The sequence below is a fragment of the Neoarius graeffei genome, chromosome 6 (assembly GCF_027579695.1).
Source record: "Neoarius graeffei isolate fNeoGra1 chromosome 6, fNeoGra1.pri, whole genome shotgun sequence".
Classification (NCBI taxonomy): domain Eukaryota; kingdom Metazoa; phylum Chordata; class Actinopteri; order Siluriformes; family Ariidae; genus Neoarius; species Neoarius graeffei.
In genome coordinates, this window is record NC_083574.1 from 51,380,711 (window position 1) to 51,402,423 (window position 21,713).

General features: G+C 40.9%; 1 protein-coding gene across 1 annotated transcript in view; it reads right to left on the reverse strand.

Moving 5' to 3' along the window:
• The window catches only part of zfpm1 (zinc finger protein, FOG family member 1), a 144,925-nt gene that overhangs the window by 19,756 nt on the left and 103,456 nt on the right, over positions 1 to 21,713 (reverse strand). The window contains exon 4 of the mRNA XM_060923801.1: positions 2,275 to 2,408. Within this exon, the coding sequence (XP_060779784.1) occupies positions 2,275 to 2,408 (134 nt within the window). The remainder of the gene's footprint in view (positions 1 to 2,274; positions 2,409 to 21,713) is intronic.

A 21,713-nucleotide genomic window follows, 5' to 3' on the forward strand; every position in this document is an offset into this window, starting at 1 on the left:
AGGACAATAAATATCTGTTATTAGCTTTGGTCAAGGGTGGCACGGTGGTGTAGTGGTTAGCGCCGTCACCTCACAGCAAGAAGGTCCGGGTTTGAGCCCCGTGGCCGGCGAGGGTCTTTCTGTGCGGAGTTTGCATGTTGTCCCCGTGTCTGCGTGGGTTTCCGCCGGGTGCTCTGGTTTCCCCCACAGTCCAAAGACATGCAGGTTAGGTTAACTGGTGACTCTAAATTGACCGTAGGTGTGAATGTGAGTGTGAATGGTTGTCTGTGTCTATGTGTCAGCCCTGTGATGACCTGGCGACTTGTCCAGGGTGTACCCTGCCTTTCACCCGTAGTCAGCTGGGATAGGCTCCAGCTTGCCTGCGACCCTGTAGAACAGGATAAAGCGGCTAGAGATAATGAGATGAGGTGAGCTTTGGTCAAGCCCATATAAGCGATCCCCTGCACTGACCCTCTCACTCCTGAAGCCATTTTGCCACCTATGATTGAGTGTGTGCATTTGTGAGACTGGTATCCATACAGCAAGCACTCACTTCTTGTCTTATTTGGATGGGCAGTATAAAGTTGATAGCTTATCAGAGCGGGGCATAGGAAAGACAAATTTGGAGAGTGAGTGTAAAGCATACAGGTTTGGCAGCGATCCTGGGTGAGGACTGCCACCTTAGACTGGTGCTGAAGCTGCCACAAAGCCAAACACTTCCTCCACATTAGAGCCACTTCAAATCTGATCAGAGATAACAGCTTTAAAAGTCCAATTATGCATGTCTTGTTACACAATCAGCTTTATATGGTTCGGTGAAGGCTGTGCTATATTTTGCGATAATGCAATAATGAATCCAACATGTTTTTAACATTAGAAAAACAAACAGCAAAGAGAGTATGGTTGCTTCATGTGTGTTATTACTTGCTTGTGTTCGGCTTTATCCTCAGCCTGTGCGTGTACGCTGAAAAACATTGAAAACTGAATTGGAGGAGAAAATTACTTAATGCTCATGAAATTATCTTTCTGCATGGACAGATATTTTTACTTGGTAAGACATCTTGGAATAAGTTGGTTGCAATCTAGAACTAGGTTTAATAATCTCAGAATTGGTGTCTTGTATTCTTCTAATAGGAAATGCTAGATCGGTTCAACTATAGTCAAGATATTTTCACTTGCTAAGATATCATTTTTTGCAGTGTATGGTTTAAGTCTGAGTGAGCACCTTGGCTCAGAAGAACTGGCCCTGACCCTCGGTGACCCCCTCAGCCTAAGCCTTGGACAGCCAAGTAGGAGGATATGGAGGGACAGCGAGTGAAGCAGGAATGTGCGATTCTCTGGCCGTTATCTCGCGTAGATACACACTCCTTCGGCTTGCAGATAGTGCCGTGTGAGAGGGAGAGCCGATGTGATAGAATACGAATGCAAAAGTTCCAAACTGAAAATCATCAACAAAGCCCCGCTTCGATAACAAGGTTTGAGGAAGGGAGGGAGGGAACGAGAAAGAGATTAAGAGGAGGAGGAGGTGGCGAAGGAAAGGTGGAGGGAAGGAGGGGGTGGGTGCGGACCTAGAAATCCTGATAATAAATGAAATCTTAGAAATGAGAGACTATCAAGGCGAAATCAATCATTGAGGTTTGTTGTCCAGGAGGATGGCGCCATGCTGAGATAAAAGTGGAGCGTCCGTCTGGGGGGGAGCAATGAAGCAGCCAATCACACACAGGGTTCAGCCAACAAACCCGCACGGTTCAGAGAAAAAGAGGAGGCGAGTTCAGTCGACAAGACATCAAAACCTCCATTTGCATATACTCATATACAGCTATTCTTATTCCTTGCTGAATAGGATACAGTGAATTGTTTCATATAATTTACAAATTTATGCTAAGGGTATTTTATAATTTATACATTAATATGTACTTTATTATATTTTTGTCATCTCATAAGCCTGAATGTGTGTTAATATTTGTATGTGTGAGTGAATGATGAAAGAGGGACTGTCTACAGTATGTTATCTCTACATTGTTCAAGTATTTGGCCGGACAAAAAACAAAACAAAAAAACTCTTAGCATCACATGACTGGATGGATTTCCAGCACATGACAGCAGGCTTGCCAAACACAAACACACTGTGCTCAGGGACCATCACATGAACATTAGTAATGTGGAAAACATGCAAAGAGACAACCAAACGCTAACAACTAAACACTGCTCTTCCTGTTAGAAATATTTGTTTGAATTATCCAAACCTTTCCAAAAACGAACCTAAAAACTTGGTTTCTGACCCAGCCCATTTACCTGATTGGATACCCCATTTGCAGTTTCATCTGATTGGATGCTCCCAGAGAAAGGTCCCCAGAGTGTGTCCACCAACAGGTCCTTGCGAGCCAGAACCTTTGAGTCCTCAAGTCCATCACACAGCTTCAAATTATCTGTTTGTACACACACAGTAGAAAAACACAGATGAAATAGAAGCAGTATTACAAATATGATTATGACATACTTGAGCAACCTGAGATACAGATGCCTAAAGCAAAGCCAAAGCTGGTATTCAAGTGACGCAACAAAAAAAGCACTGAACCAATTGCAGGTCTCTGAGAGCTCATGTATGTGAAAGACGGCAGATCGTTACACTGCCCTGTCGCACGGCATGAGTGGCAGTTTGAAAAGATGTGTTCAGCTTGATGTATCTCAGAGAAACCACATGCTACCCTTCACCCTCCGTGGTTATTAGCTATTGTGTAATAGGTTGGTGCTGGCTGGTGGGTAGGGAAATGGCAGGTGACCAAACTAGGGAAAAGAATGGGGGGGATGAGACAGAAACCAAAGCATAATAAGTAAAGCAAAGCTCTCAGTAATTACTGAGTTCTGACTCACAGGGGCTTATTTATAAATAATTAAATATTATTAAGTGAACTTAATTTCACTTTGTATAACTGTTTAGAATATCTTCTCATAACTTTTCTCATAAAAGACGCGTGATAAAGTGTAAAGCCTTTAAAATATCAAATGAACATAATTTGCTTTAATGAACAAATACGCAGTCAATTACCATGACTGTAGGAATAAGAAAGTCCAAAACCCCATCATCACATTACAGGCATTTAGCAGACACACTTACCCAGAGCAGCCTGGGGAACAGTTGGGGGTTAGGTGCCTTGCTCAAGGACACTTCAGCCATTCCTGCTGGTCCAGGGAATCAAACCAGCAACCTTTGGGTCCCAAAGCTGTTTCTCTAACCATTAGGCCATGGCTTCCCAACATCATCACCATCATGCCATGCTATTATTTACTTCTACATCATCATCATGCCATGCTATTATTTTCTTCTACCTCCAAAAATTGTGCAAGAGGTTTACTCCATTTGCTGTTTCACAAAATCCAAAAATAAGGGTTTATTACCACAATATTATTACAGTATGTTACGCTAACAAATCTGTCATATTGTTGTTTCCATTTCCAAGTTACTTGTTCCATAATTTTTTTATTTGGACACCTTTCTGCTAAAAAGCCTTTTACTTCCGAACAGGAGTTCAAAGTGTACCAGGAGTAGTGCAGCGATCATCTGCCAAATTTTCTCTCTTATCTATCGACTTGAACACTGGGTTGGATTGACTGGTAAAGTTATCAATTGGTTAAATTCATACTTAAAAGATAGAAGCTTCTTTGTTACCATGGGAAATTGTTCCTCAACGTCAATGTCCTTGACCTGTGGTGTCCCCCAGGGGTCGATTCTTGGACCATTACTTTTCAACCTTTATATGCTCCCACTTGGGCAAATTATCAATAACAATTCAATTTTGTATCACTGCTATGCAGATGACACCCAAATTTATTTTGCTTTATCACCTAATGATTATGCCCCCCTTGAATGTCTCTACCAGTGTATCGATCAAATCAACAACTGGATGTCACAAAATTTTCTTCAGCTGAACACAGATAAAACAGAAGTAATTCTATTTGGAAAAAAAAGATGAAAGACTCAGGATTACCAGTATTCTTGACACAAAAGGGATTAAAACTAAAGAAATGGTTAAAAATCTTGGTGTTTTCATTGACAGCGAGCTAAACTTTGACAGTCACATGAAAGCAATCACTAAAACGGCATTCTATCACCTAAAAAACATTTCCAAACTAAGAGGACTTATGTCAAAAAATGATCTGGAAAAACCGATACATGCCTTCATCTCTAGTAGGGTTGATTACTGCAATGGCCTTTTCACAGGCCTGCCAAAAAAGACCATCAAACGACTTCAGCTGGTGCAAAATGCAGCGGCTTGGGTTCTCACACGAACAAAAAGAACAGAGCACATTACTCCAATTCTAAGGTCCCTTCACTGGCTTCCAGTAAGCTACAGAATTGACTTTAAAGCATTGCTGCTGGTGTACAAATCTCTAAATGGTACAGGGCCCAATTACCTCTCTGATATGTTGCAGCGGCCTAACCCAATCAGATCTACCAGATCGCAACAGAAAAATTTACTATTAAAACCTGTTGTTAAAACAAAGTGTGGTGAAGCAGCTTTTAGCTACTATGCAGTGCAGCTATGGAACCAACTGCCAGAGGACATTAAACATGCTCCTGCTGTTGGCAGCTTCAAGTCTAGGTTAAAGACCAAGCTGTTTTCAGATGCTTTCTGTTAAATAATTAATATTGTCTTCTTTACATGTTTTTATAATCTGTACTTTTACAGTTTCTGCATGTTTCAAATTTTACTTAACTTTTATTCTATTTTATTCTGCTGTTTTTTTTCTCCCCCTATTTGAACTTCTACCTCATTTTATTTCTACTATTGTTTAATTCTTATTATATTTTTCCCATTTATTTTATGTAATTTTATTCTCTATTGTTTACTGTTTTGCTTTTACTTCTGTAAAGCACATTGAACTGCCACTGTGTATGAAATGTGCTATATAAATAAACTTGCCTTGCCTTATTTCAAAGGCTTTGGGTTTTTTTAAGCTCTTTAAAAGATAGTATTACAATTACATCATACAATTTAATGTTTTGGAACATTTACATAATTTATATTTATTTAAATAATGTGTATTTGTTTACCCATGGTAAATGTCTTCTATTCTGTGATATTTCCCCAGAAATCATCTTTGCCAAGGAACTCTTTGAGAATAGATTCAACCTCTGTCTGGACCACTAGGTGGAGCTTGGTGTTTAGTCAGACTCAAGAGTGCACTTAGAAAAATGGGCCAAACAAAAAGAACTTTTGTACTTCCTGTGACAGATAAGTGCAAAACAGGGATAGGAGTCAAGGCTTTGCTGATTCACAGATGCAAGCCTGACACAGAAACAGACAAGAGCTCCACACAGAGATATGAGAATTCTTCGAAACTCCCACATACATGATCAGTCACATAGACGGTTAAAGAACCGTCAAGCTACCAGTAAGCCCAATTACACACGATGACAGCGACCAGTCTGTGTTTTCTCAGTTAATGTAATTCTTTTGCATGGCTAATTCCACAAGGCATGAGTGGCGCTTAAATTTCAACCAAATAATCCTACCGCGGTTCATCTATGGTTCCTCTAACCCCTCAACTCTCTCTCTCACACACACACACTCACTCATACACACACCCCTGCAGGTCTCTTCTTGGTTCAGTCTCACTTTCAGGGGTCGACCTAAAATACAGAGGATGATAACAGTGTTTGTCTAACACTCTCCATGTCAAAACACTCATCTATCTTCCCTGTATCTATCCCCACCAGAGAACAACAGACAAACACTGATAAAATGGTTTTCCCACAGCCTAAACCTGGAGAATCTGGGAGGGAAAAAGGGAGGAGACATGGAGAGACCGAGAAATCAACAAAGATGGAAGCAAAGATGGATGAAATCTAAGGACAGAGATCTGGTCAGGACACACTGGGAAGAAGTGAAGAACTCTATCCACATAGCATTATTGAATGACAGAAATATGAATAGGTCAGCCTGGCCATGCTAAAGCAGGTTGGTCATTAACCAGGCTTGTCATTAGCCATCAGAGATTGTGCTTCTATCAACAGTCTAAAGTCCAGTGTCCAAGCTTGCTATCACCCCAGCAACCCAGAAACCGAGGAGTTCTATCAGCGCACCCTAATCTTAGCATCGGTGCCAGAACCGAACCCTCGCATGACCCCATCATTCATGTGCAATGCAAAACAGCTTTGAAAAGACTTTGTTTTCGTGTCAAGGACGGTTGTTCAAGTTAACTTTCTATACGGCAAGTGGATGTTTTGTTCTATTAGTTCCAGTGAGTGGAGAACCTATTAAAAAACTACTAAAGATATTTACTGAGGATATTTGCATGTCCAGAACACCAATGTAACATCTCACTCTTGGCTAATGACCTTAACACCTCACTTCTAAAGGCCCTGTGTCCTTATCATCACGACCCCACCGATCTCCCACACAATGCCCGGCTGAGTCTCTGATATCAGCCCTGTGTCTGGCCTTAGCAACACCCTGCAATAACCTCGCCAGCCTTATCGATGTGATTGTGACCAATGCCCAAAAACCGCATACCGGCCTTATCAATAGCAATGAGTCCACAGAGCTCTTATCAATACTGCTCCACACTGGTAGTGTCCACACAAACCCTTATCAATAGTCCGAGCACCTGGCTGGCTTGACTGCTATAAAACAACTGCTCCGTCATTAATGAAATAAGTAGTGATGCTGGTCACCTGGAGAGGAAAGGAGAGGAGAGACAAAGAGAGGGTAGATTATTTATAATATTTCCTGGACCTTCAAGGGACAATCAAACTAACTAATTAATTAATTAATTAATTAATTGTGTCATATTCATGTATTTAATATTGCCCTCAGGCGGCACGGTGGTGCAGTGGTTAGCGCTGTCGCCTCACAGCAAGAAGGTCCAGGTTCGAGCCCCGTGGCCGGTGAGGGCCTTTCTGTGTGGAGTTTGCATGTTCTCCCCGTGTCCGCGTGGGTTTCCTCCGGGTGCTCCGGTTTCCCCCACAGTCCAAAGACATGCAGGTTAGGTTAACTGGTGACTCTAAATTGACCGTAGGTGTGAATGTGAGTGTGAATGGTTGTCTGTGTCTGTGTGTCAGCCCTGTGATGACCTGGCGACTTGTCCAGGGTGTACCCCGCCTTTCGCCCGTAGTCAGCTGGGATAGGCTCTAGCTTGCCTGCGACCCTGTAGAACAGGATAAAGCGGCTAGAGATAATGAGATGAGATGAGATTGCCCTCAAATAACATTCAAAAGTTTCTGAATGTAAAACACCCCAAAACATGCATTTTAGTATGGCATACTCGATGTAATTACAATAAACTGTCGTACAGTGGTGCTGGACTTACTGCTACTCTCTTGTGTCGAGGTCACACAAAAAAAATGGGCCTAAGTTCAAAGTCAGAATCTCTATTAACCGAGACAAGTTTTCAGCAATCTCCACCCTGTGCATGCAACTCCCGTGCAAATGTTCACATCGCAAGTACGTCAGTAGTTGTCTGACATCTGCAGACTGATGTTCACAATCATATACAACAGCAATAAAAACCATGAGTGTGAGTAAACATCACAATTTATCGAGAAATGGATATTATACTGCCCACTCGTGATGTTCATCTTCTGTAGGTTGTGATACTATCGGCTCATTATTAGAATCCACTTAAATAAAAGATCTTTTAACTAAAAACAATATCGTCAGTTTTTAAAGGAAGTTGATAACCATACACACACACACAAACCTCATTTCATAGAGAAAAGCTTCTCAAATCTGCATTTTATCTACAGCTGATCTTTTCAACTTTTTTTTTTTTTTACCTACAGGAAGCCTGAGAAAGAAACTCAGCCTTGTTTCTGATCATGAGCGATTTAATAGTGATTAAAAAGAACTAAAATCACACGGACAGCACTGTGGTGAGCCTGGTGGTGAGATCAAACCCACCCTAAAGCTTCAGCACCACAACTGTTCATCAAGAGAAGTGAACAATGATTCATTATCGTCTGCATCACAAAACCTATACATAACAACTCAACATTCTCACATGTGGACTATAAGTTTAAGAGGAAATATTGACTGCTTGAACAACTCTGCCTGACTGGTGCAGTCCCCACACTCCTCCAGCTACATGATCTTCCCTATCACGACTAATTGATTTTTAAAAAGACTATTGTTGATATCAAATGAGCGGATCAGTGTGCAGCCATTGATTTTTTGACAAAGTACAACAGGAAATCTTTATCTGAGACGCACTCCGACCCTGCACTAATAGGTGGGGTTCAACCTCTGCCGAGCAACAAGCCCAACGATTTTTAATCACTGTGTATGGAAGTGTATGTGCTTGTATGTTTGTCCTCAATACTGTAAGTATAAGAATAAATAAAACAAAAACCTAAAGCATTTTACATGTGAATGTACAGTTCAAAATGATATGTTAATTCAAAAGGCGTCTGGAGCGATTTTATATTTCGGATTAGCCAACAATCCGATTTCACCCTCTGACTCTCTCGGAGCGACCCACCCCCAACACACACACACAGTTCAGACAAAGACACAAATTTCTGGGATATGTAGTGCGCACTCACCATCATGGCATCATTTCCATTTTGCCGTCTATTGCCAGAGAGAGATAAGACACCTGCGTTTCCACGCAGATGAGCTTCAACAGAACTTTATCATTGACATTTACTACTGTTTACACAACTAATTTCTCTTAACTGTACTTCTGAACCTTTATCAGCCCAGCACAAGGCCTGGAAAAGAGCACATGCCAAACATGCAGAAGAGCCAATATGTGAGCAGGAAAAATGATAAACTTGACACACAAATGAAAAGCAGAAATGATGCACTGGTGAGGTGACTTTAAGAAACATATAAGGATTCTACAATCTGCATGTTCAAAATCCAATAGACAGAAAAGTGAGTAACTATGAAGTGGCATGAAGATGGACAGCCTCTTCATCTGTGATGAGCAGAACATCTCATCTCATTATCTGTAGCCGCTTTATCCTGTTCTACAGGGTCGCAGGCAAGCTGGAGCCTATCCCAGCTGACTACGGGCAAAAGGCGGGGTACACCCTGGACAAGTCATCACAGGGCTGACACATAGACAACCATTCACACTCAATTTAGAGTCACCAGTTAACCTAACCTGCATGTCTTTGGACTGTGGGAGAAACCAGAGCGCCCGGAGGAAACCCACGCGGACAACATGCAAACTCCACACAGAAAGGCCCTCGCCGGCCCCGGGGCTCGAACCCAGGACCTTCTTGCTGTGAGGCGACAGCGCTAACCACTACACCACCGTGCCGCCTGAGCAGAACATTTTACTAGATTATCTTCACTGGGTTTATTGAAATGTTCAGTAACTGCTACCAACAGGGGGCGACATGAGTCACATCTAAAGAGTCATCAAATGGTTTGGCAAAATGATTCCAACAGAACGCAATATAAGGACCTCATTAACTGAGAATTTAGCTTTGCTTTCAGATTTAGAGCAGCTCTGGGACTTTTTGGATTGTAGTTGCATGCTGTGACTTTCCTTTGGAAAAGAATTTATGAGAAAAATCTCATTATCATGTTTGCCACTTGGAAGAGGAAATGTGCTTAGTGTGCTTTGGCTTCCTTACACACACACACACACACACACACACACACAAAATTCCATTCAGTTGCAGAAGAAAAATGACTAAATCTTTCATGATATTTTATATATTTTATGTTATGTTTTCTTATTATTACACTATATACAGTACCAGTCAAAAGTTTGGACATACCTACTCATTCACTGGTTTTCTGTATTTTGACTCTTTTCTACATTGTAGAACATTGAAACTATGAAATAACACATGGAACATAAATGGAATTATGTGGGAAACAAAGAAAAGTCTTAAAAAAACCCAATGTTTTTTCATATTTTAGATTCTTCAAAGTAGCCAGTGTTTACCGTGATGATACTTTGCACACTACTGGTGTTATCTTAACCAGCTTTATGAGGTAGTCACCTGGAATGCTTTTCAATTAACAGCTCTGCCTCGGGCGGCACGGTGGTGTAGTGGTTAGCGCTGTCGCCTCACAGCAAGAAGGTCCTGGGTTCGAGCCCCGGGGCCGGCGAGGGCCTTTCTGTGTGGAGTTTGCATGTTCTCCCCGTGTCTGCGTGGGTTTCCTCCGGGTGCTCCGGTTTCCCCCACAGTCCAAAGACATGCAGGTTAGGTTAACTGGTGACTCTAAATTGACCGTAGGTGTGAATGTGAGTGTGAATGGTTGTCTGTGTCTATGTGTCAGCCCTGTGATGACCTGGCGACTTGTCCAGGGTGTACCCCGCCTTTCGCCCGTAGTCAGCTGGGATAGGCTCCAGCTTGCCTGCGACCCTGTAGAAGGATAAAGCGGCTAGAGATAATGAGATGAGATGAGATGAGCTCTGCCTCGTCAAAAGTTAATTAGTGCAATTTCTTGCCTTCTTAATGTGTTTGAGCTCAAACAGTAAATAATAAAAATAACCCTTCAATTCAGTAAAGAGAAACAACATCCATCATTACTTTAAGACATGAAGTATCTTTTAATTAATAAAAATAAAGAAAAAAAACCCAATTGAATTAGAAGGTGTGTCCAAACTTTTGACTGGTACTGTATATATCTATAGACAATTTAGGAAAATTGTATTCCTACAAAGACGAAATCAGTACTGCTTTATGAAACAATTCAAAGGTGCTGTATCATGTTTTTACATATTTTGCTCGACATATTTGCATTGGTTCCTGACTTTTCGTCAAGTCAAAGTCCTTCTCACACCAGAATCTGGTCTTCCTAGTCAGTCTCCTGTCCCAGTACTAACCAACTCTTTAAGGCGTATGAGTGCGGCGCCGATCTCCGTTTCGATAGCCCTCAGCTTCTTGCCTATAGAGAGCATGCACATGACGTCACGAGGTCACGTGATATTTGTTTATCTGCCATCTTGGACGGCATGGCTGCGCATAGAACTTAGACGAACCCGTTCTAATTATCAAGTGTGTGGGAGTAGATCTTTCGAGAATGGTTATATCTTTTTCAGCATTTGGTTGTACCAATAGACAGGGCCAAAAGGAGGGCCTGTCATTTTATAGATTCCCCGCAGACGAGGAGAGACGCGCAAAATGGGTGTCCGCTGTGCGAAGAGAAAACTGGTACCCCAGTTCTACCAGCCGAATTTGTAGTGAACACTTCATATCAGGTAGGTGTAATCTTCTAATTCAATACTCCTAGTACCTGTTAAGTTGATTTTCAGATTGAATGATAACTGCATACTTAGAAACTAGACAGTACAGTGTTTGTGGCCGTTAGTCCGCTTGATCTCTAACGTTTAAAATGGCTATGCCTAGCCCTACTACCCTGGCCTAGTCTATGACAATGTTTTATCATTTTGGCTCATATATGCCTTTGAAAGGCCAATCCATAGTATTTCACAAGTTCACTTACCCGTGAGGTTATCAAGTAGACATTCTTCTTCGGAACCTTCCAGAGGTATAGTTGGGATACCCATCCCGCAACAAAATATTTATAAGCTTCCAGGCTCTTGTAAGCTTTGAGGGCTTTGCCAGTGTAACACGATTCACGATTAACAAGAAAATTGTAAATGTCGTGGTAGGCAAGATCGGGCAAATCGCCGGCACCGCAGCTCCGAATTTCCGTGAACAAGGATTGTGGCAAGTTGTACGGATCTGCAATCCCCAACCTGGAACACTTTTCCACGTAACGCTGCCTCACGTCACCTTCAAGATGCTGAACAAACTTAGACAACTTATCGTGCGATGTAGATGGGGTATTTTCCGAATTTTCTTGGGGATTACTCCCTGGATCCATTACGCTCGCGCAAGGTAAACAATCCTGAAGCCGTCCAATATGGCGGAGTAAACACGGACGGGTCACGTGACTGCACATCCTTTATACAGCTAGGGTTACAGTGGGGGGCTAGTCTTCTGGTAACCATGAGAGTTTCACTTCCCCACTCACATCTGTATTGCAGCGTGCCTTGCCAGATGGTAGTAGGTACTATTTTTATAATGATCTTTGGTATGACCTGACCACGAGCAGAACTTGCGATCTCCTGGTCGAAAGGCAGACACGCTAACCACAAGACCAACTTGCGGTCCTGACTTTTCGTATCCCCTGAATATTACAATATTCAGCAGAAACAATATTACCGCAGGCATTTCAAATTATTGTCTCTGCATCTCTCTCCTCCATCTATGTATGCTGTGAAGCAGGTAGGCAACTTTGAGAAAACAAATGTTACATTCAAGCCTTGTGATGACCTGGCAACTTGTCCAGGGTGTACCCCGCCTTTCGCCCGTAGTCAGCTGGGATAGGCTCCAGCTTACCTGCGACCCTGTAGAACAGGATAAAGCGGCTAGAGATGATGAGATGAGATGTGACATTCACGCAAAGTTATCTCATCTCATTATCTCTAGCCGCTTTATCCTGTTCTACAGGGTCGCAGGCAAGCTGGAGCCTATCCCAGCTGACTACGGGCGAAAGGCGGGGTACACCCTGGACAAGTCACCAGGTCATCACAGGGCTGACACATAGACACCCATTCACACCTATGGTCAATTTAGAGCCACCAGTTAACCTAACCTGTGGGGGAAACCGGAGCACCCGGAGGAAACCCACGCGGACAACATGCAAACTCCGCACAGAAAGGCCCTCGCCGGCCACGGGGCTCGAACCCGGACCTTCTTGCTGTGAGGCGACAGCGCTAACCACTACACCACCGTGCCGCCCCCATGTGAAGTTATGATTCAAGAAATATATGAGAGCTTTGTCTAAAAAAAATACTGCTTAATAATATAGGTACTGGTCATTTTTACATAAATAACATGATATTAATGTGAATTCTGCTCTGTGATCCATTTTAGAACATTCTATACATTTTCTATCAACAATTATAATTGATTTTCCACAGAAAATATCCCCTTAGTGGTGTTTGTTAACCAAAAATGTCCTCGTAAAATTTTGCTACTTTGCGACTGGCTCTTTTCTTTTCAGACTGGAGCATATAGGCTCTCTAAAAATAATGTAGCTGAAAATAATGAAGCCAAAACACATTTTCTCTCAGCATATCAAAGGAAAAAAAAAAGATGGCTGATTCTGCAAGAAACCTTTTGTTGTTATGCATGTTGTCTTATTTTATGCATGGTCATTAAGTTATGCTTTTCATTTAGCTTAATGTGTTTTGTTTATCATGATGAAATGCTGCATCAGTAGCATGAAAAATAATAACTGACAGGTTTGATGTTTCAGAAAAAATGAGTTTGGAACTTCACACAGATGGAATTATTTAGGTCTGATTGTTAACCTGCATACGTCTGCAAGCCATGCTGTGTGTGCGCGCGTGTGTGTGTGTGTGTGTGTGTGTGCGCGTGCATGTGTGTGCCAAGCCTCACTCTCCCTGTCCTCTACCACTGTTACTCGCTCATAAATCGAAAGTGGAGACCTTCTAGAAACTCCTCCTGATTATCACACATAAATTAATTAGAAAATGTTTCTTGACATTCTCGGTGCATAGGCAGGGGGGAAAAAGACTCCGGCAAAAGCACAAAATTAATTGTACGGTATGTGACTTTGATAATTAATTCAATAATTATTTCGTGTCTACTTTAGCAACTCCTTCTGGCTTTAAATAGGTCGTTTTAATGATAGTGTCAAGTGAATTTAGATTTTATTTTTTTAAAAATGAGAAAGTATCACTCCGACACTACACTATAACTCTTGGTTTTATAATTAACAGAAAAATACAGATACAACACTGTCACTAATTAAAATGCTTTTAGATGAGTAATCTGCAGAAGTGCCTGACAAAGAGGGACATCATGGAACAATAGAAACAAAACAGTGGCTCTATTTTTCTTCCTTTTAAAACATCACACTTTCAACGTGTAGTTTTTTTCCAAGGTACAGTGGTGCTTGAAAGTTTGTGAACCCTTTAAAATTTTCTATATTTCTGCATAAATATGACCTAAAACATCATCAGATTTTCACACAAGTCCAAATGGGTTTGCACATTATGTGTTAATGCAGTATGACATTGTGGGTATATTTGAAATTCAGAAAAAAAGTCTCTGTATTCTCAATAGCCTTGTTCTGTAAGAATCATTGTGTTAATTGTCAGTGTAATTACATGTCCCTGTTTGAGTGTGGGACCAGAGGTATGATGTGAGTTTCTTGGTTCCTCCTCATGGTGACACCCCATGCAACTACAGTGGTGCTTGAAAGTTTGTGAACCCTTTAGAATTTTCTATATTTCTGCATAAATATGACCTAAAACATCATCAGATTTTCACACAAGTCCTAAAAGTAGATAAAGAGAACCCAGTTAAACAAATGAGACAAAAATATTATACTTGGTCATTTAAAATGATCTAATATTACATGTCTGTGAGTGGCAAAAGTATGTGAACCTCTAGGATTAGCAGTTAATTTGAAGGTGAAATTAGAGTCAGGTGTTTTCAATCAATGGGATGACAATCAGGTGTGAGTGGGCACCCTGTTTTATTTAAAGAACAGGGATCTATCAAAGTCTGATCTTTACAACACATGTTTGTGGAAGTGGATCATGGCACGAACAAAGGAGATTTCTGAGGACCTCAGAAAAAGCGTTGTTGATGCTCATCAGGCTGGAAAAGGTTACAAAACCATCTCTAAAAAGAGTCTGGACTCCACCAATCCACAGTCAGACAGATTGTGTACAAATGGAGGAAATGTAAGACCATTGTTACCCTCCCCAGGAGTGGTCGACCAACAAAGATCACTCCAAGAGCAAGTCGTGTAATAGTCGGCGAGGTCACAAAGGACCCCAGGGTAACTTCTAAGCAACTGAAGGCCTCTCTCACATTGGCTTATGTTAATGTTCATGAGTCCACCATCAGGAGAACACTGAACAACAATGGTGTGCATGGCAGGGTTGCAAGCAGAAAGCCACTGCTCTCCAAAAAGAACATTGTTGCTCGTCTGCAGTTTGCTAAAGATCACATGGACAAGCCAGAAGGCTATTGGAAAAATGTTTTGTGGACAGATGAGACCGAAATAGAACTTTTTGGTTTAAATGAGAAGTGTTATGTTTGGAGAAAGGAAAACACTGCATTCCAGCATAAGAACCTTATCCCATCTGTGAAACATGATGGTGGTAGTATCATGGTTTGGGCCTGTTTTGCTGCATCTGGGCCAGGACGGCTTGGTTAAAGAATAATAAAGTTAATGTTTTGGAATGGCCACATCAAAGTCCTGACCTTAATCCAATCAAAATGTTGTGGAAGGACCTGAAGCGAGCAGTTCATGTGAGGAAACCCAGCAACATCCCAGAGTTGAAGCTGTTCTGTATGGAGGAATGGACTAAAATTCCTCCAAGCCGGTGTGCAGGACTGATCAACAGTTACCGGAAACATTTAGTTGCAGTTATTGCTGCACAAGGGGGTCACACCAGATACTGAAAGCAAAGGTTCACATACTTTTGCCACTCACAGATATGTAATATTGGATCATTTTCCTCAATAAATAAATGACCAAGTATAATATTTTTGTCTTATTTATTTAACTGGGTTCTCTTTATCTACTTTTAGGACTTGTGTGAAAATCTGATGATGTTTTAGGTCATATTTATGCAGAAATATAGAAAATTCTAAAGGGTTCACAAACTTTCAAGCACCACTGTAAAAGCACACTGCGTTTGAGGAGAGACTCTAATGCAAAGTTCAGGTTGTGTGACATCCCTATAAAACAAAGAGAAATAATAATGCACCTACAATATATTACTGTGGTGTTGAAGATACTGAATTTGCCTCATGAGTGTTGGTTCATCAAAATCACTGATGGGTTACTATCAGGGTTGTAAAGGAATACAAGTAACAGTGTTGTGTATTCAGAATACAAAACTCAGAGAGTGTGTAGCCAGTGCACAATATGTGCAAAAAGCTTTTTAAATTTCCTCGAATTAAAAAAAAACTCTTTAAAAGAAACACCACCAGTGCTTATTTAACTATATTAAAGAAGATGAACAACTTTATTTATCACACATTCACTTAAGCACAGTGAAATTCCTTTCTGTATTTAACCCATCTGAAGCAGTGAACACACACACATGAGCAATGCGCGCACACACACACACACAGCCAGAGCAGTGGGCAGCTATGCTATAGCACCCAGGGAGCAGTTGGGGGTTAGGTGTTTTGCCCATGTTAACTTAACCGCATGTCTTTGAACTGTGGGGGAAACTGGAGCACCCGGAGGAAACCCATGCAGAGAACATGCAAACTCCACACAGAAAGGCCCCCATCGGCTGCTGGGCTTGAACCCAGAACCTTATTGCTGTGAGGCAACAGTGCTAACCACTGTGCCACCCCAAATCACCACACCCATAATTTTGCTTGTGTTGTGCACTAAAAAAGAAAAATTAAATTTAGAAGAATCCACTGTCTCATCCCCATTTGTCAAGGAAGCATGATCAGTATTCTGATGTTGACATTAATTAAGTTAGCTTATTGCTCATGTAGTAGTGGTTATTAACCAGGAGAAATATGGCCAAAATATGTGGACACATGACCATGACACCGAGCAGGCTTGTTGAACGTCCTATTCCAAAGGCATGGCACTAATATGGAGCTTCATATTTGTTAAGTCAAATATACAGATAATAACATCCACTCTTCTGGGTAGGGTTTTCCACAAGATTTTGGAGCATGGTTGTGGGGATTTACTCATTCAACCACAAGAGAATTGGTGAAGTCAGGCACTGTTGTCAGGTGAGGAGGTCTGGGGGTACAGTCCAATTCATCCCAAAGGTGTTTAATGGGGTTGAGATCAGGGCTCTGTATAGGCCACTCAAGTTCTTCCAAACCAACCTTGATATGAATCTCACTTTGTGCCCAGAGGCATTATCATGATGAAACAGCTTTGGGCTCCTTAGTTCCAGTGAAGGGAAATCTTAATGAAACAGCACACATTCTAGACAATCATGGGCCTCCAACCCTGTGACAAAGGTTTGGGAATCATGGTCAGGCGTCCGCATACTTTTAGACATATAGTATACATCAGGCCTATTCAAATAACGGCCCGGGGGCAAAATTGTCCCGATTGAAATTTAATCCGGCCCGTGGCAGATTTTTTAAAACAAAACAAAAAACATATCTACGTATCTGTCGCGGTGCACAGTTTTCTCTACCGCTCTGGCACAGACCAGAATACAGGTCGTCTCCATGGTGACAAACACTCATTCTCGCCGATTCTCGCGATGTGACACTCCATGCAGCTACAGCAGTGGCAACACGGCACTGTCCAAGCAACATCGCAAAGTTGACAGAGAAAACCGTAAATTTCAAAGCGAATGAACTGAAAAGTACTTATTTACTTTGCCAACTATGGCAAGCGATAGACCTGTGTGTTTATTGTGCAACGAATCCGTAGCTGTGGTCAAAGAGTACAACGTGAAGAGACATTTTACAACAAAACATGCTTCATTTTCTGAGCAATACCGAGAGGGCTCCGAGGAGAGACGAAGGAGAATAGACAGACTGGTAACTTCTTTTGAACAAAGTCAGCGTGCAATTGGTGGCTTTTGCACAGAACAAGAGCGAGCTTTTATTGCATCTCTATGAGTGGCATGGATACTGACAAGAAAAAAAAAGACCCTTCACCGAGTCGGAAACTATTAAAGACTGCATGCTGGCGGTTGTTGACAAAATGATTGTTGACCAAAAAATGAAAGACAATGTGCCCTCATCTATTAAAAAAAGTACCATTTTTCGTTATATTTCATAATAAAGGAAAAGAACAGGGCTTTGAACCGGTTCAAGGAACGAAAACGAAAACCGGGAACTTTTTCTATTTCACATGGAACAGAAACGAAACCAGAAACTTTATTATTTTTTATGTTCTGGAACAGAAACGCTTATTAAAAATAATGGTAACCGGTTAATACCGGTTTTTATTTCGTTCCTCAAAGTTTCCGTAGCCTACAAATAAAAAAGTCATTCTTCTCCTGCACAAGTTTCTATGACCCGCTGGGGTTCACTTCCTGTGTGACGTTCGCTGACTGAATGGAGAGAGTGGGAGGGTGGACTACTATCACGTCTCCACATCTTAAATAAGAGGTAAATATTGCAGTCTATTGTTATTCAAAAACGTCAATTTCAAACACGATATCAATATATTTGTCCACGTTAATGAGAGGCTCGCGAACATTAAATGACGTTAACCTCTGTTAGCCTATCAATGCATAGGGCCTGACTCGCCTTTGGTAACACACTAAACGAATTATCTTTCATTTTTGGCACTTTTTCTGTTTGTGTAGATGGGAAGACATACTGCGAATCCAAATCGCCAACATTTGAAATAATAATTGTTTTGAATTATTTCTTGTCTTATTTAATGAAGGTTGTAATAGAATTAGCCTACATTTGGCTTAAGCTGGATGAGACAGAGACATAATTTTATAGCCATTTGTTAAACAGCTGACAGGGAACGTAATTAACCGTTCCGGGAACTAAATTTGTTTGTTCTAACCGGTTCGGGAACGTCTATTTAATGGTGGAACCCAAAACCGGAAACGTTAAAATTCCGTTTCTGTTCAGAACGAACCAATAGGAAAAAAATTCTGGTTCAAAGCCCTGGAAAAGAATAATGTACCTTATTTTATTTCATATATTATGTACCTTAGTATAGTATACTTTAATTGCCTTTAGCTGATATCAATTTTATGTCAATTGTCTGACCGGCCCTCACAAATTTTGTAATTTTCTAGTTTGGCCCCCCTGCAAATGTATTTGAATAGCCCTGGTATACATATTAGCAGAAGAAAACGGGTGGGTGTGGGGTGTATTCGCAATCAGTGAAAGAAGCAGAGTGTTTTCACACTCAACAGCTTGACAACTGAACAGATCCAAATGAACAGCTTGAAAATGTGGTTTTTAGAGTTCGTTTCGTCTCCTTGTACTAGACTGGTTTGGGTATCCAGCACCACTGCTGTAAGTGTTCAAAAATGAACACATTCTCTTCTTCAAAAAGAATATACAATGTGCCATTTGGGTAGTGTTAATTTGCATACTTTTGACACAAATTTCATTGTTATCCACTTTGGCTCGATCAACATGAAATACTACTGGCACAGTGAAAAGAAAGTTGTTCAAATAGCTGGAGTAGTTTGATCTTTCTCACAATTTCCAGTCTATTTGTGTTGATCTCTGACTTTTCAATGTAAAGACGAAAAAATAATTACCATATTCACCATCTGTAAACATGACATAATGAAAACTTCCAACCAGTTACCGTACACCAGGTGTCTACAGTCCAATGATTATAAAAAGATTATAGCACAGTTACTTCTCATGTGTCTGAATGTAATCTAAATACATTGTGAACAAGTTCTTTATGTAGCGTAGCAGAATACATTACTAAATCCTGGACATTTAGAAGACTGTATACAGTATTCAATCATCAATCCCTTTCCCCCAGAGTATTCGACCCAACTTTGATTAAGACCCCTTGACCACAACCCACTTCCACTATAAAAACAACACTTCAAAAATTCCATGAGTTGTATTCCTCCTTGTTTCTTCTGTATTTCTACGTTTCAGCTTGTCTGTTTCTTATTTCCTCTGAATCATTAGTCTGCTTAAATATCTGACATAATCTTGACTGTTAGCTTTATATCCTGCACATACACCACACACATATATCCCAATTCCTCATGACCTAGTTCTCCTGCTTGCCAGATACATTTTAAGACTGATTGCTCTGTCTATTGAGCATGTACACACACACACACACACACACACACACACACACACACACACACACACACACACACACACACACACACCAGAATGGGAAGTTGGTGGAGGAGAGATAGACAGCTGGAAGGAGCAAAACCAAACTGAAACATGGAGCAGGAAAGGACAGGAAGTGGCGGAAAGGCTCAGGCATCTGATAGGATGGCGATCGAAGTGGCAGTATCCAGGTCACATGGTGCAGGCGGTGTGATAAACGCCGCTCTAGATTACACACCACACCTCTCAATCATCAGCACGACACCAATGTAACACACAGAGCAGGAGCTGTGGATAAGAGTCAGGGGATAAGAGCATGTTTCCTAACTTTTCAATCATTGTGTGAACGATGTATATGCCGTACATGGATACAACCACACACACAAGGCAAGCGTCGCAAACATACAAATCAACTTGCATCAAATGTTCAAGGCGTTTCCTGTGACATATATTAAATTGTCGTTACATTTACTTTCAACCACTTTCATCCCACAACCAACCGCACTTACACTACAATGCAGGTGTGTGTGGAACAGATGCCAAAAAAAGTAAATAATGATTTGCTCAAACAATTTGTCACCGTAAAACTGTGGAAAATTAAATTAAAATGCAGCCATGATAGCACTCAAAACATGAGTTATGTTTGAATCAAAAACAACAAACACCTTTCTACTACTTAAACATACAGATATATTATAAACTAGCTTATAGCAAGTGCCACTTTCTATAAAAGCTCTTAGGTCCTTTAAGGTTTCACTTAATAAATAAGGGTTTCAAACTTGCTAAAAGAATTCTGCTCCCTTTCTGCTAGGGAAACACAAGGTTCACCTTAAGAGATAACTTTAAAGTAATAGGTGTTTTTTGTATATATCCCATAAGTCCTTCAATTTATATATATATATATATATATATATATATATATATATATATATATATATATATATATATATATAATGTGAGTGTGAATGGTTGTCTGTGTCTATGTGTCAGCCCTGTGATGACCTGGCGACTTGTCCAGGGTGTACCCCGCCTTTCGCCCGTAGGCAGCTGGGATAGGCTCCAGCTTGCCTGCGACCCTGTAGAACAGGATAAAGCGGCTAGAGATAATGAGATGAGATGAGATGAGATAAAAACACACACACACACACAGTACCAGTAAAAAAAAAAAATCATACCTACTCATTCATAGGTTTATCTACATTGTAGAACAATACTACAGACATCAAAACTATGAAATAACATATGGAACATATATGGAATTATGTGGTAAAAAAAAAAAAGAGTTAAAGAAGTGTTTACCTTGATGACGCTTTGCACACTACTGGCGTTATCTTAACCAGCTTCATGAGGTAGTCACCTGGAATGCTTTTCAATTAACAGCTCTGCCTCGTCAAAAGTTAATTAGTGCAATTTCTTGCCTTCTTAATGTGTTTGAGATCAAACAGTAAATAATAAAAATACAGTAAATAGCCCTATTCCACAACTGTAGTAATCCATATTATGTCAAGAACCGCTCAACTAAGTAAAGAGAAACGACATCCATCATTACTTTAAGATATGAAGTGTCTCTTAGTTAATTAAACTTTAAAAAACAAACAAACAAACAAACAAACAAACAAACAAACAAACATTGAATTAGAAGGTGTGTCCAAACTTTTGATTGGTACTGTGTGTGTGTGTGTGTGTGTGTGAACTCATAATTAGTCTCAGTGTTCCAATTAAATGCACTCTAGATTTGTGGGTACACACACACACACACACACACACACACACTTACACTTACTGGCTGAGGGGAAAAAAATGGCTGGAGTTCAGAATAGACTTTATATGGGGAAAGCCATGGCTTAAAGGTTAGTGAAGCAGCTTTGGGACCAAAAGGTTGCCAGTTCAATTCCCTGGATCAGCAGGAATGGTTCAAGAGCCCTTGAGCAAGGCACCTAACCCCTAACTGCTCCCCTGCCCACTGCTGTGGGTATGTCAG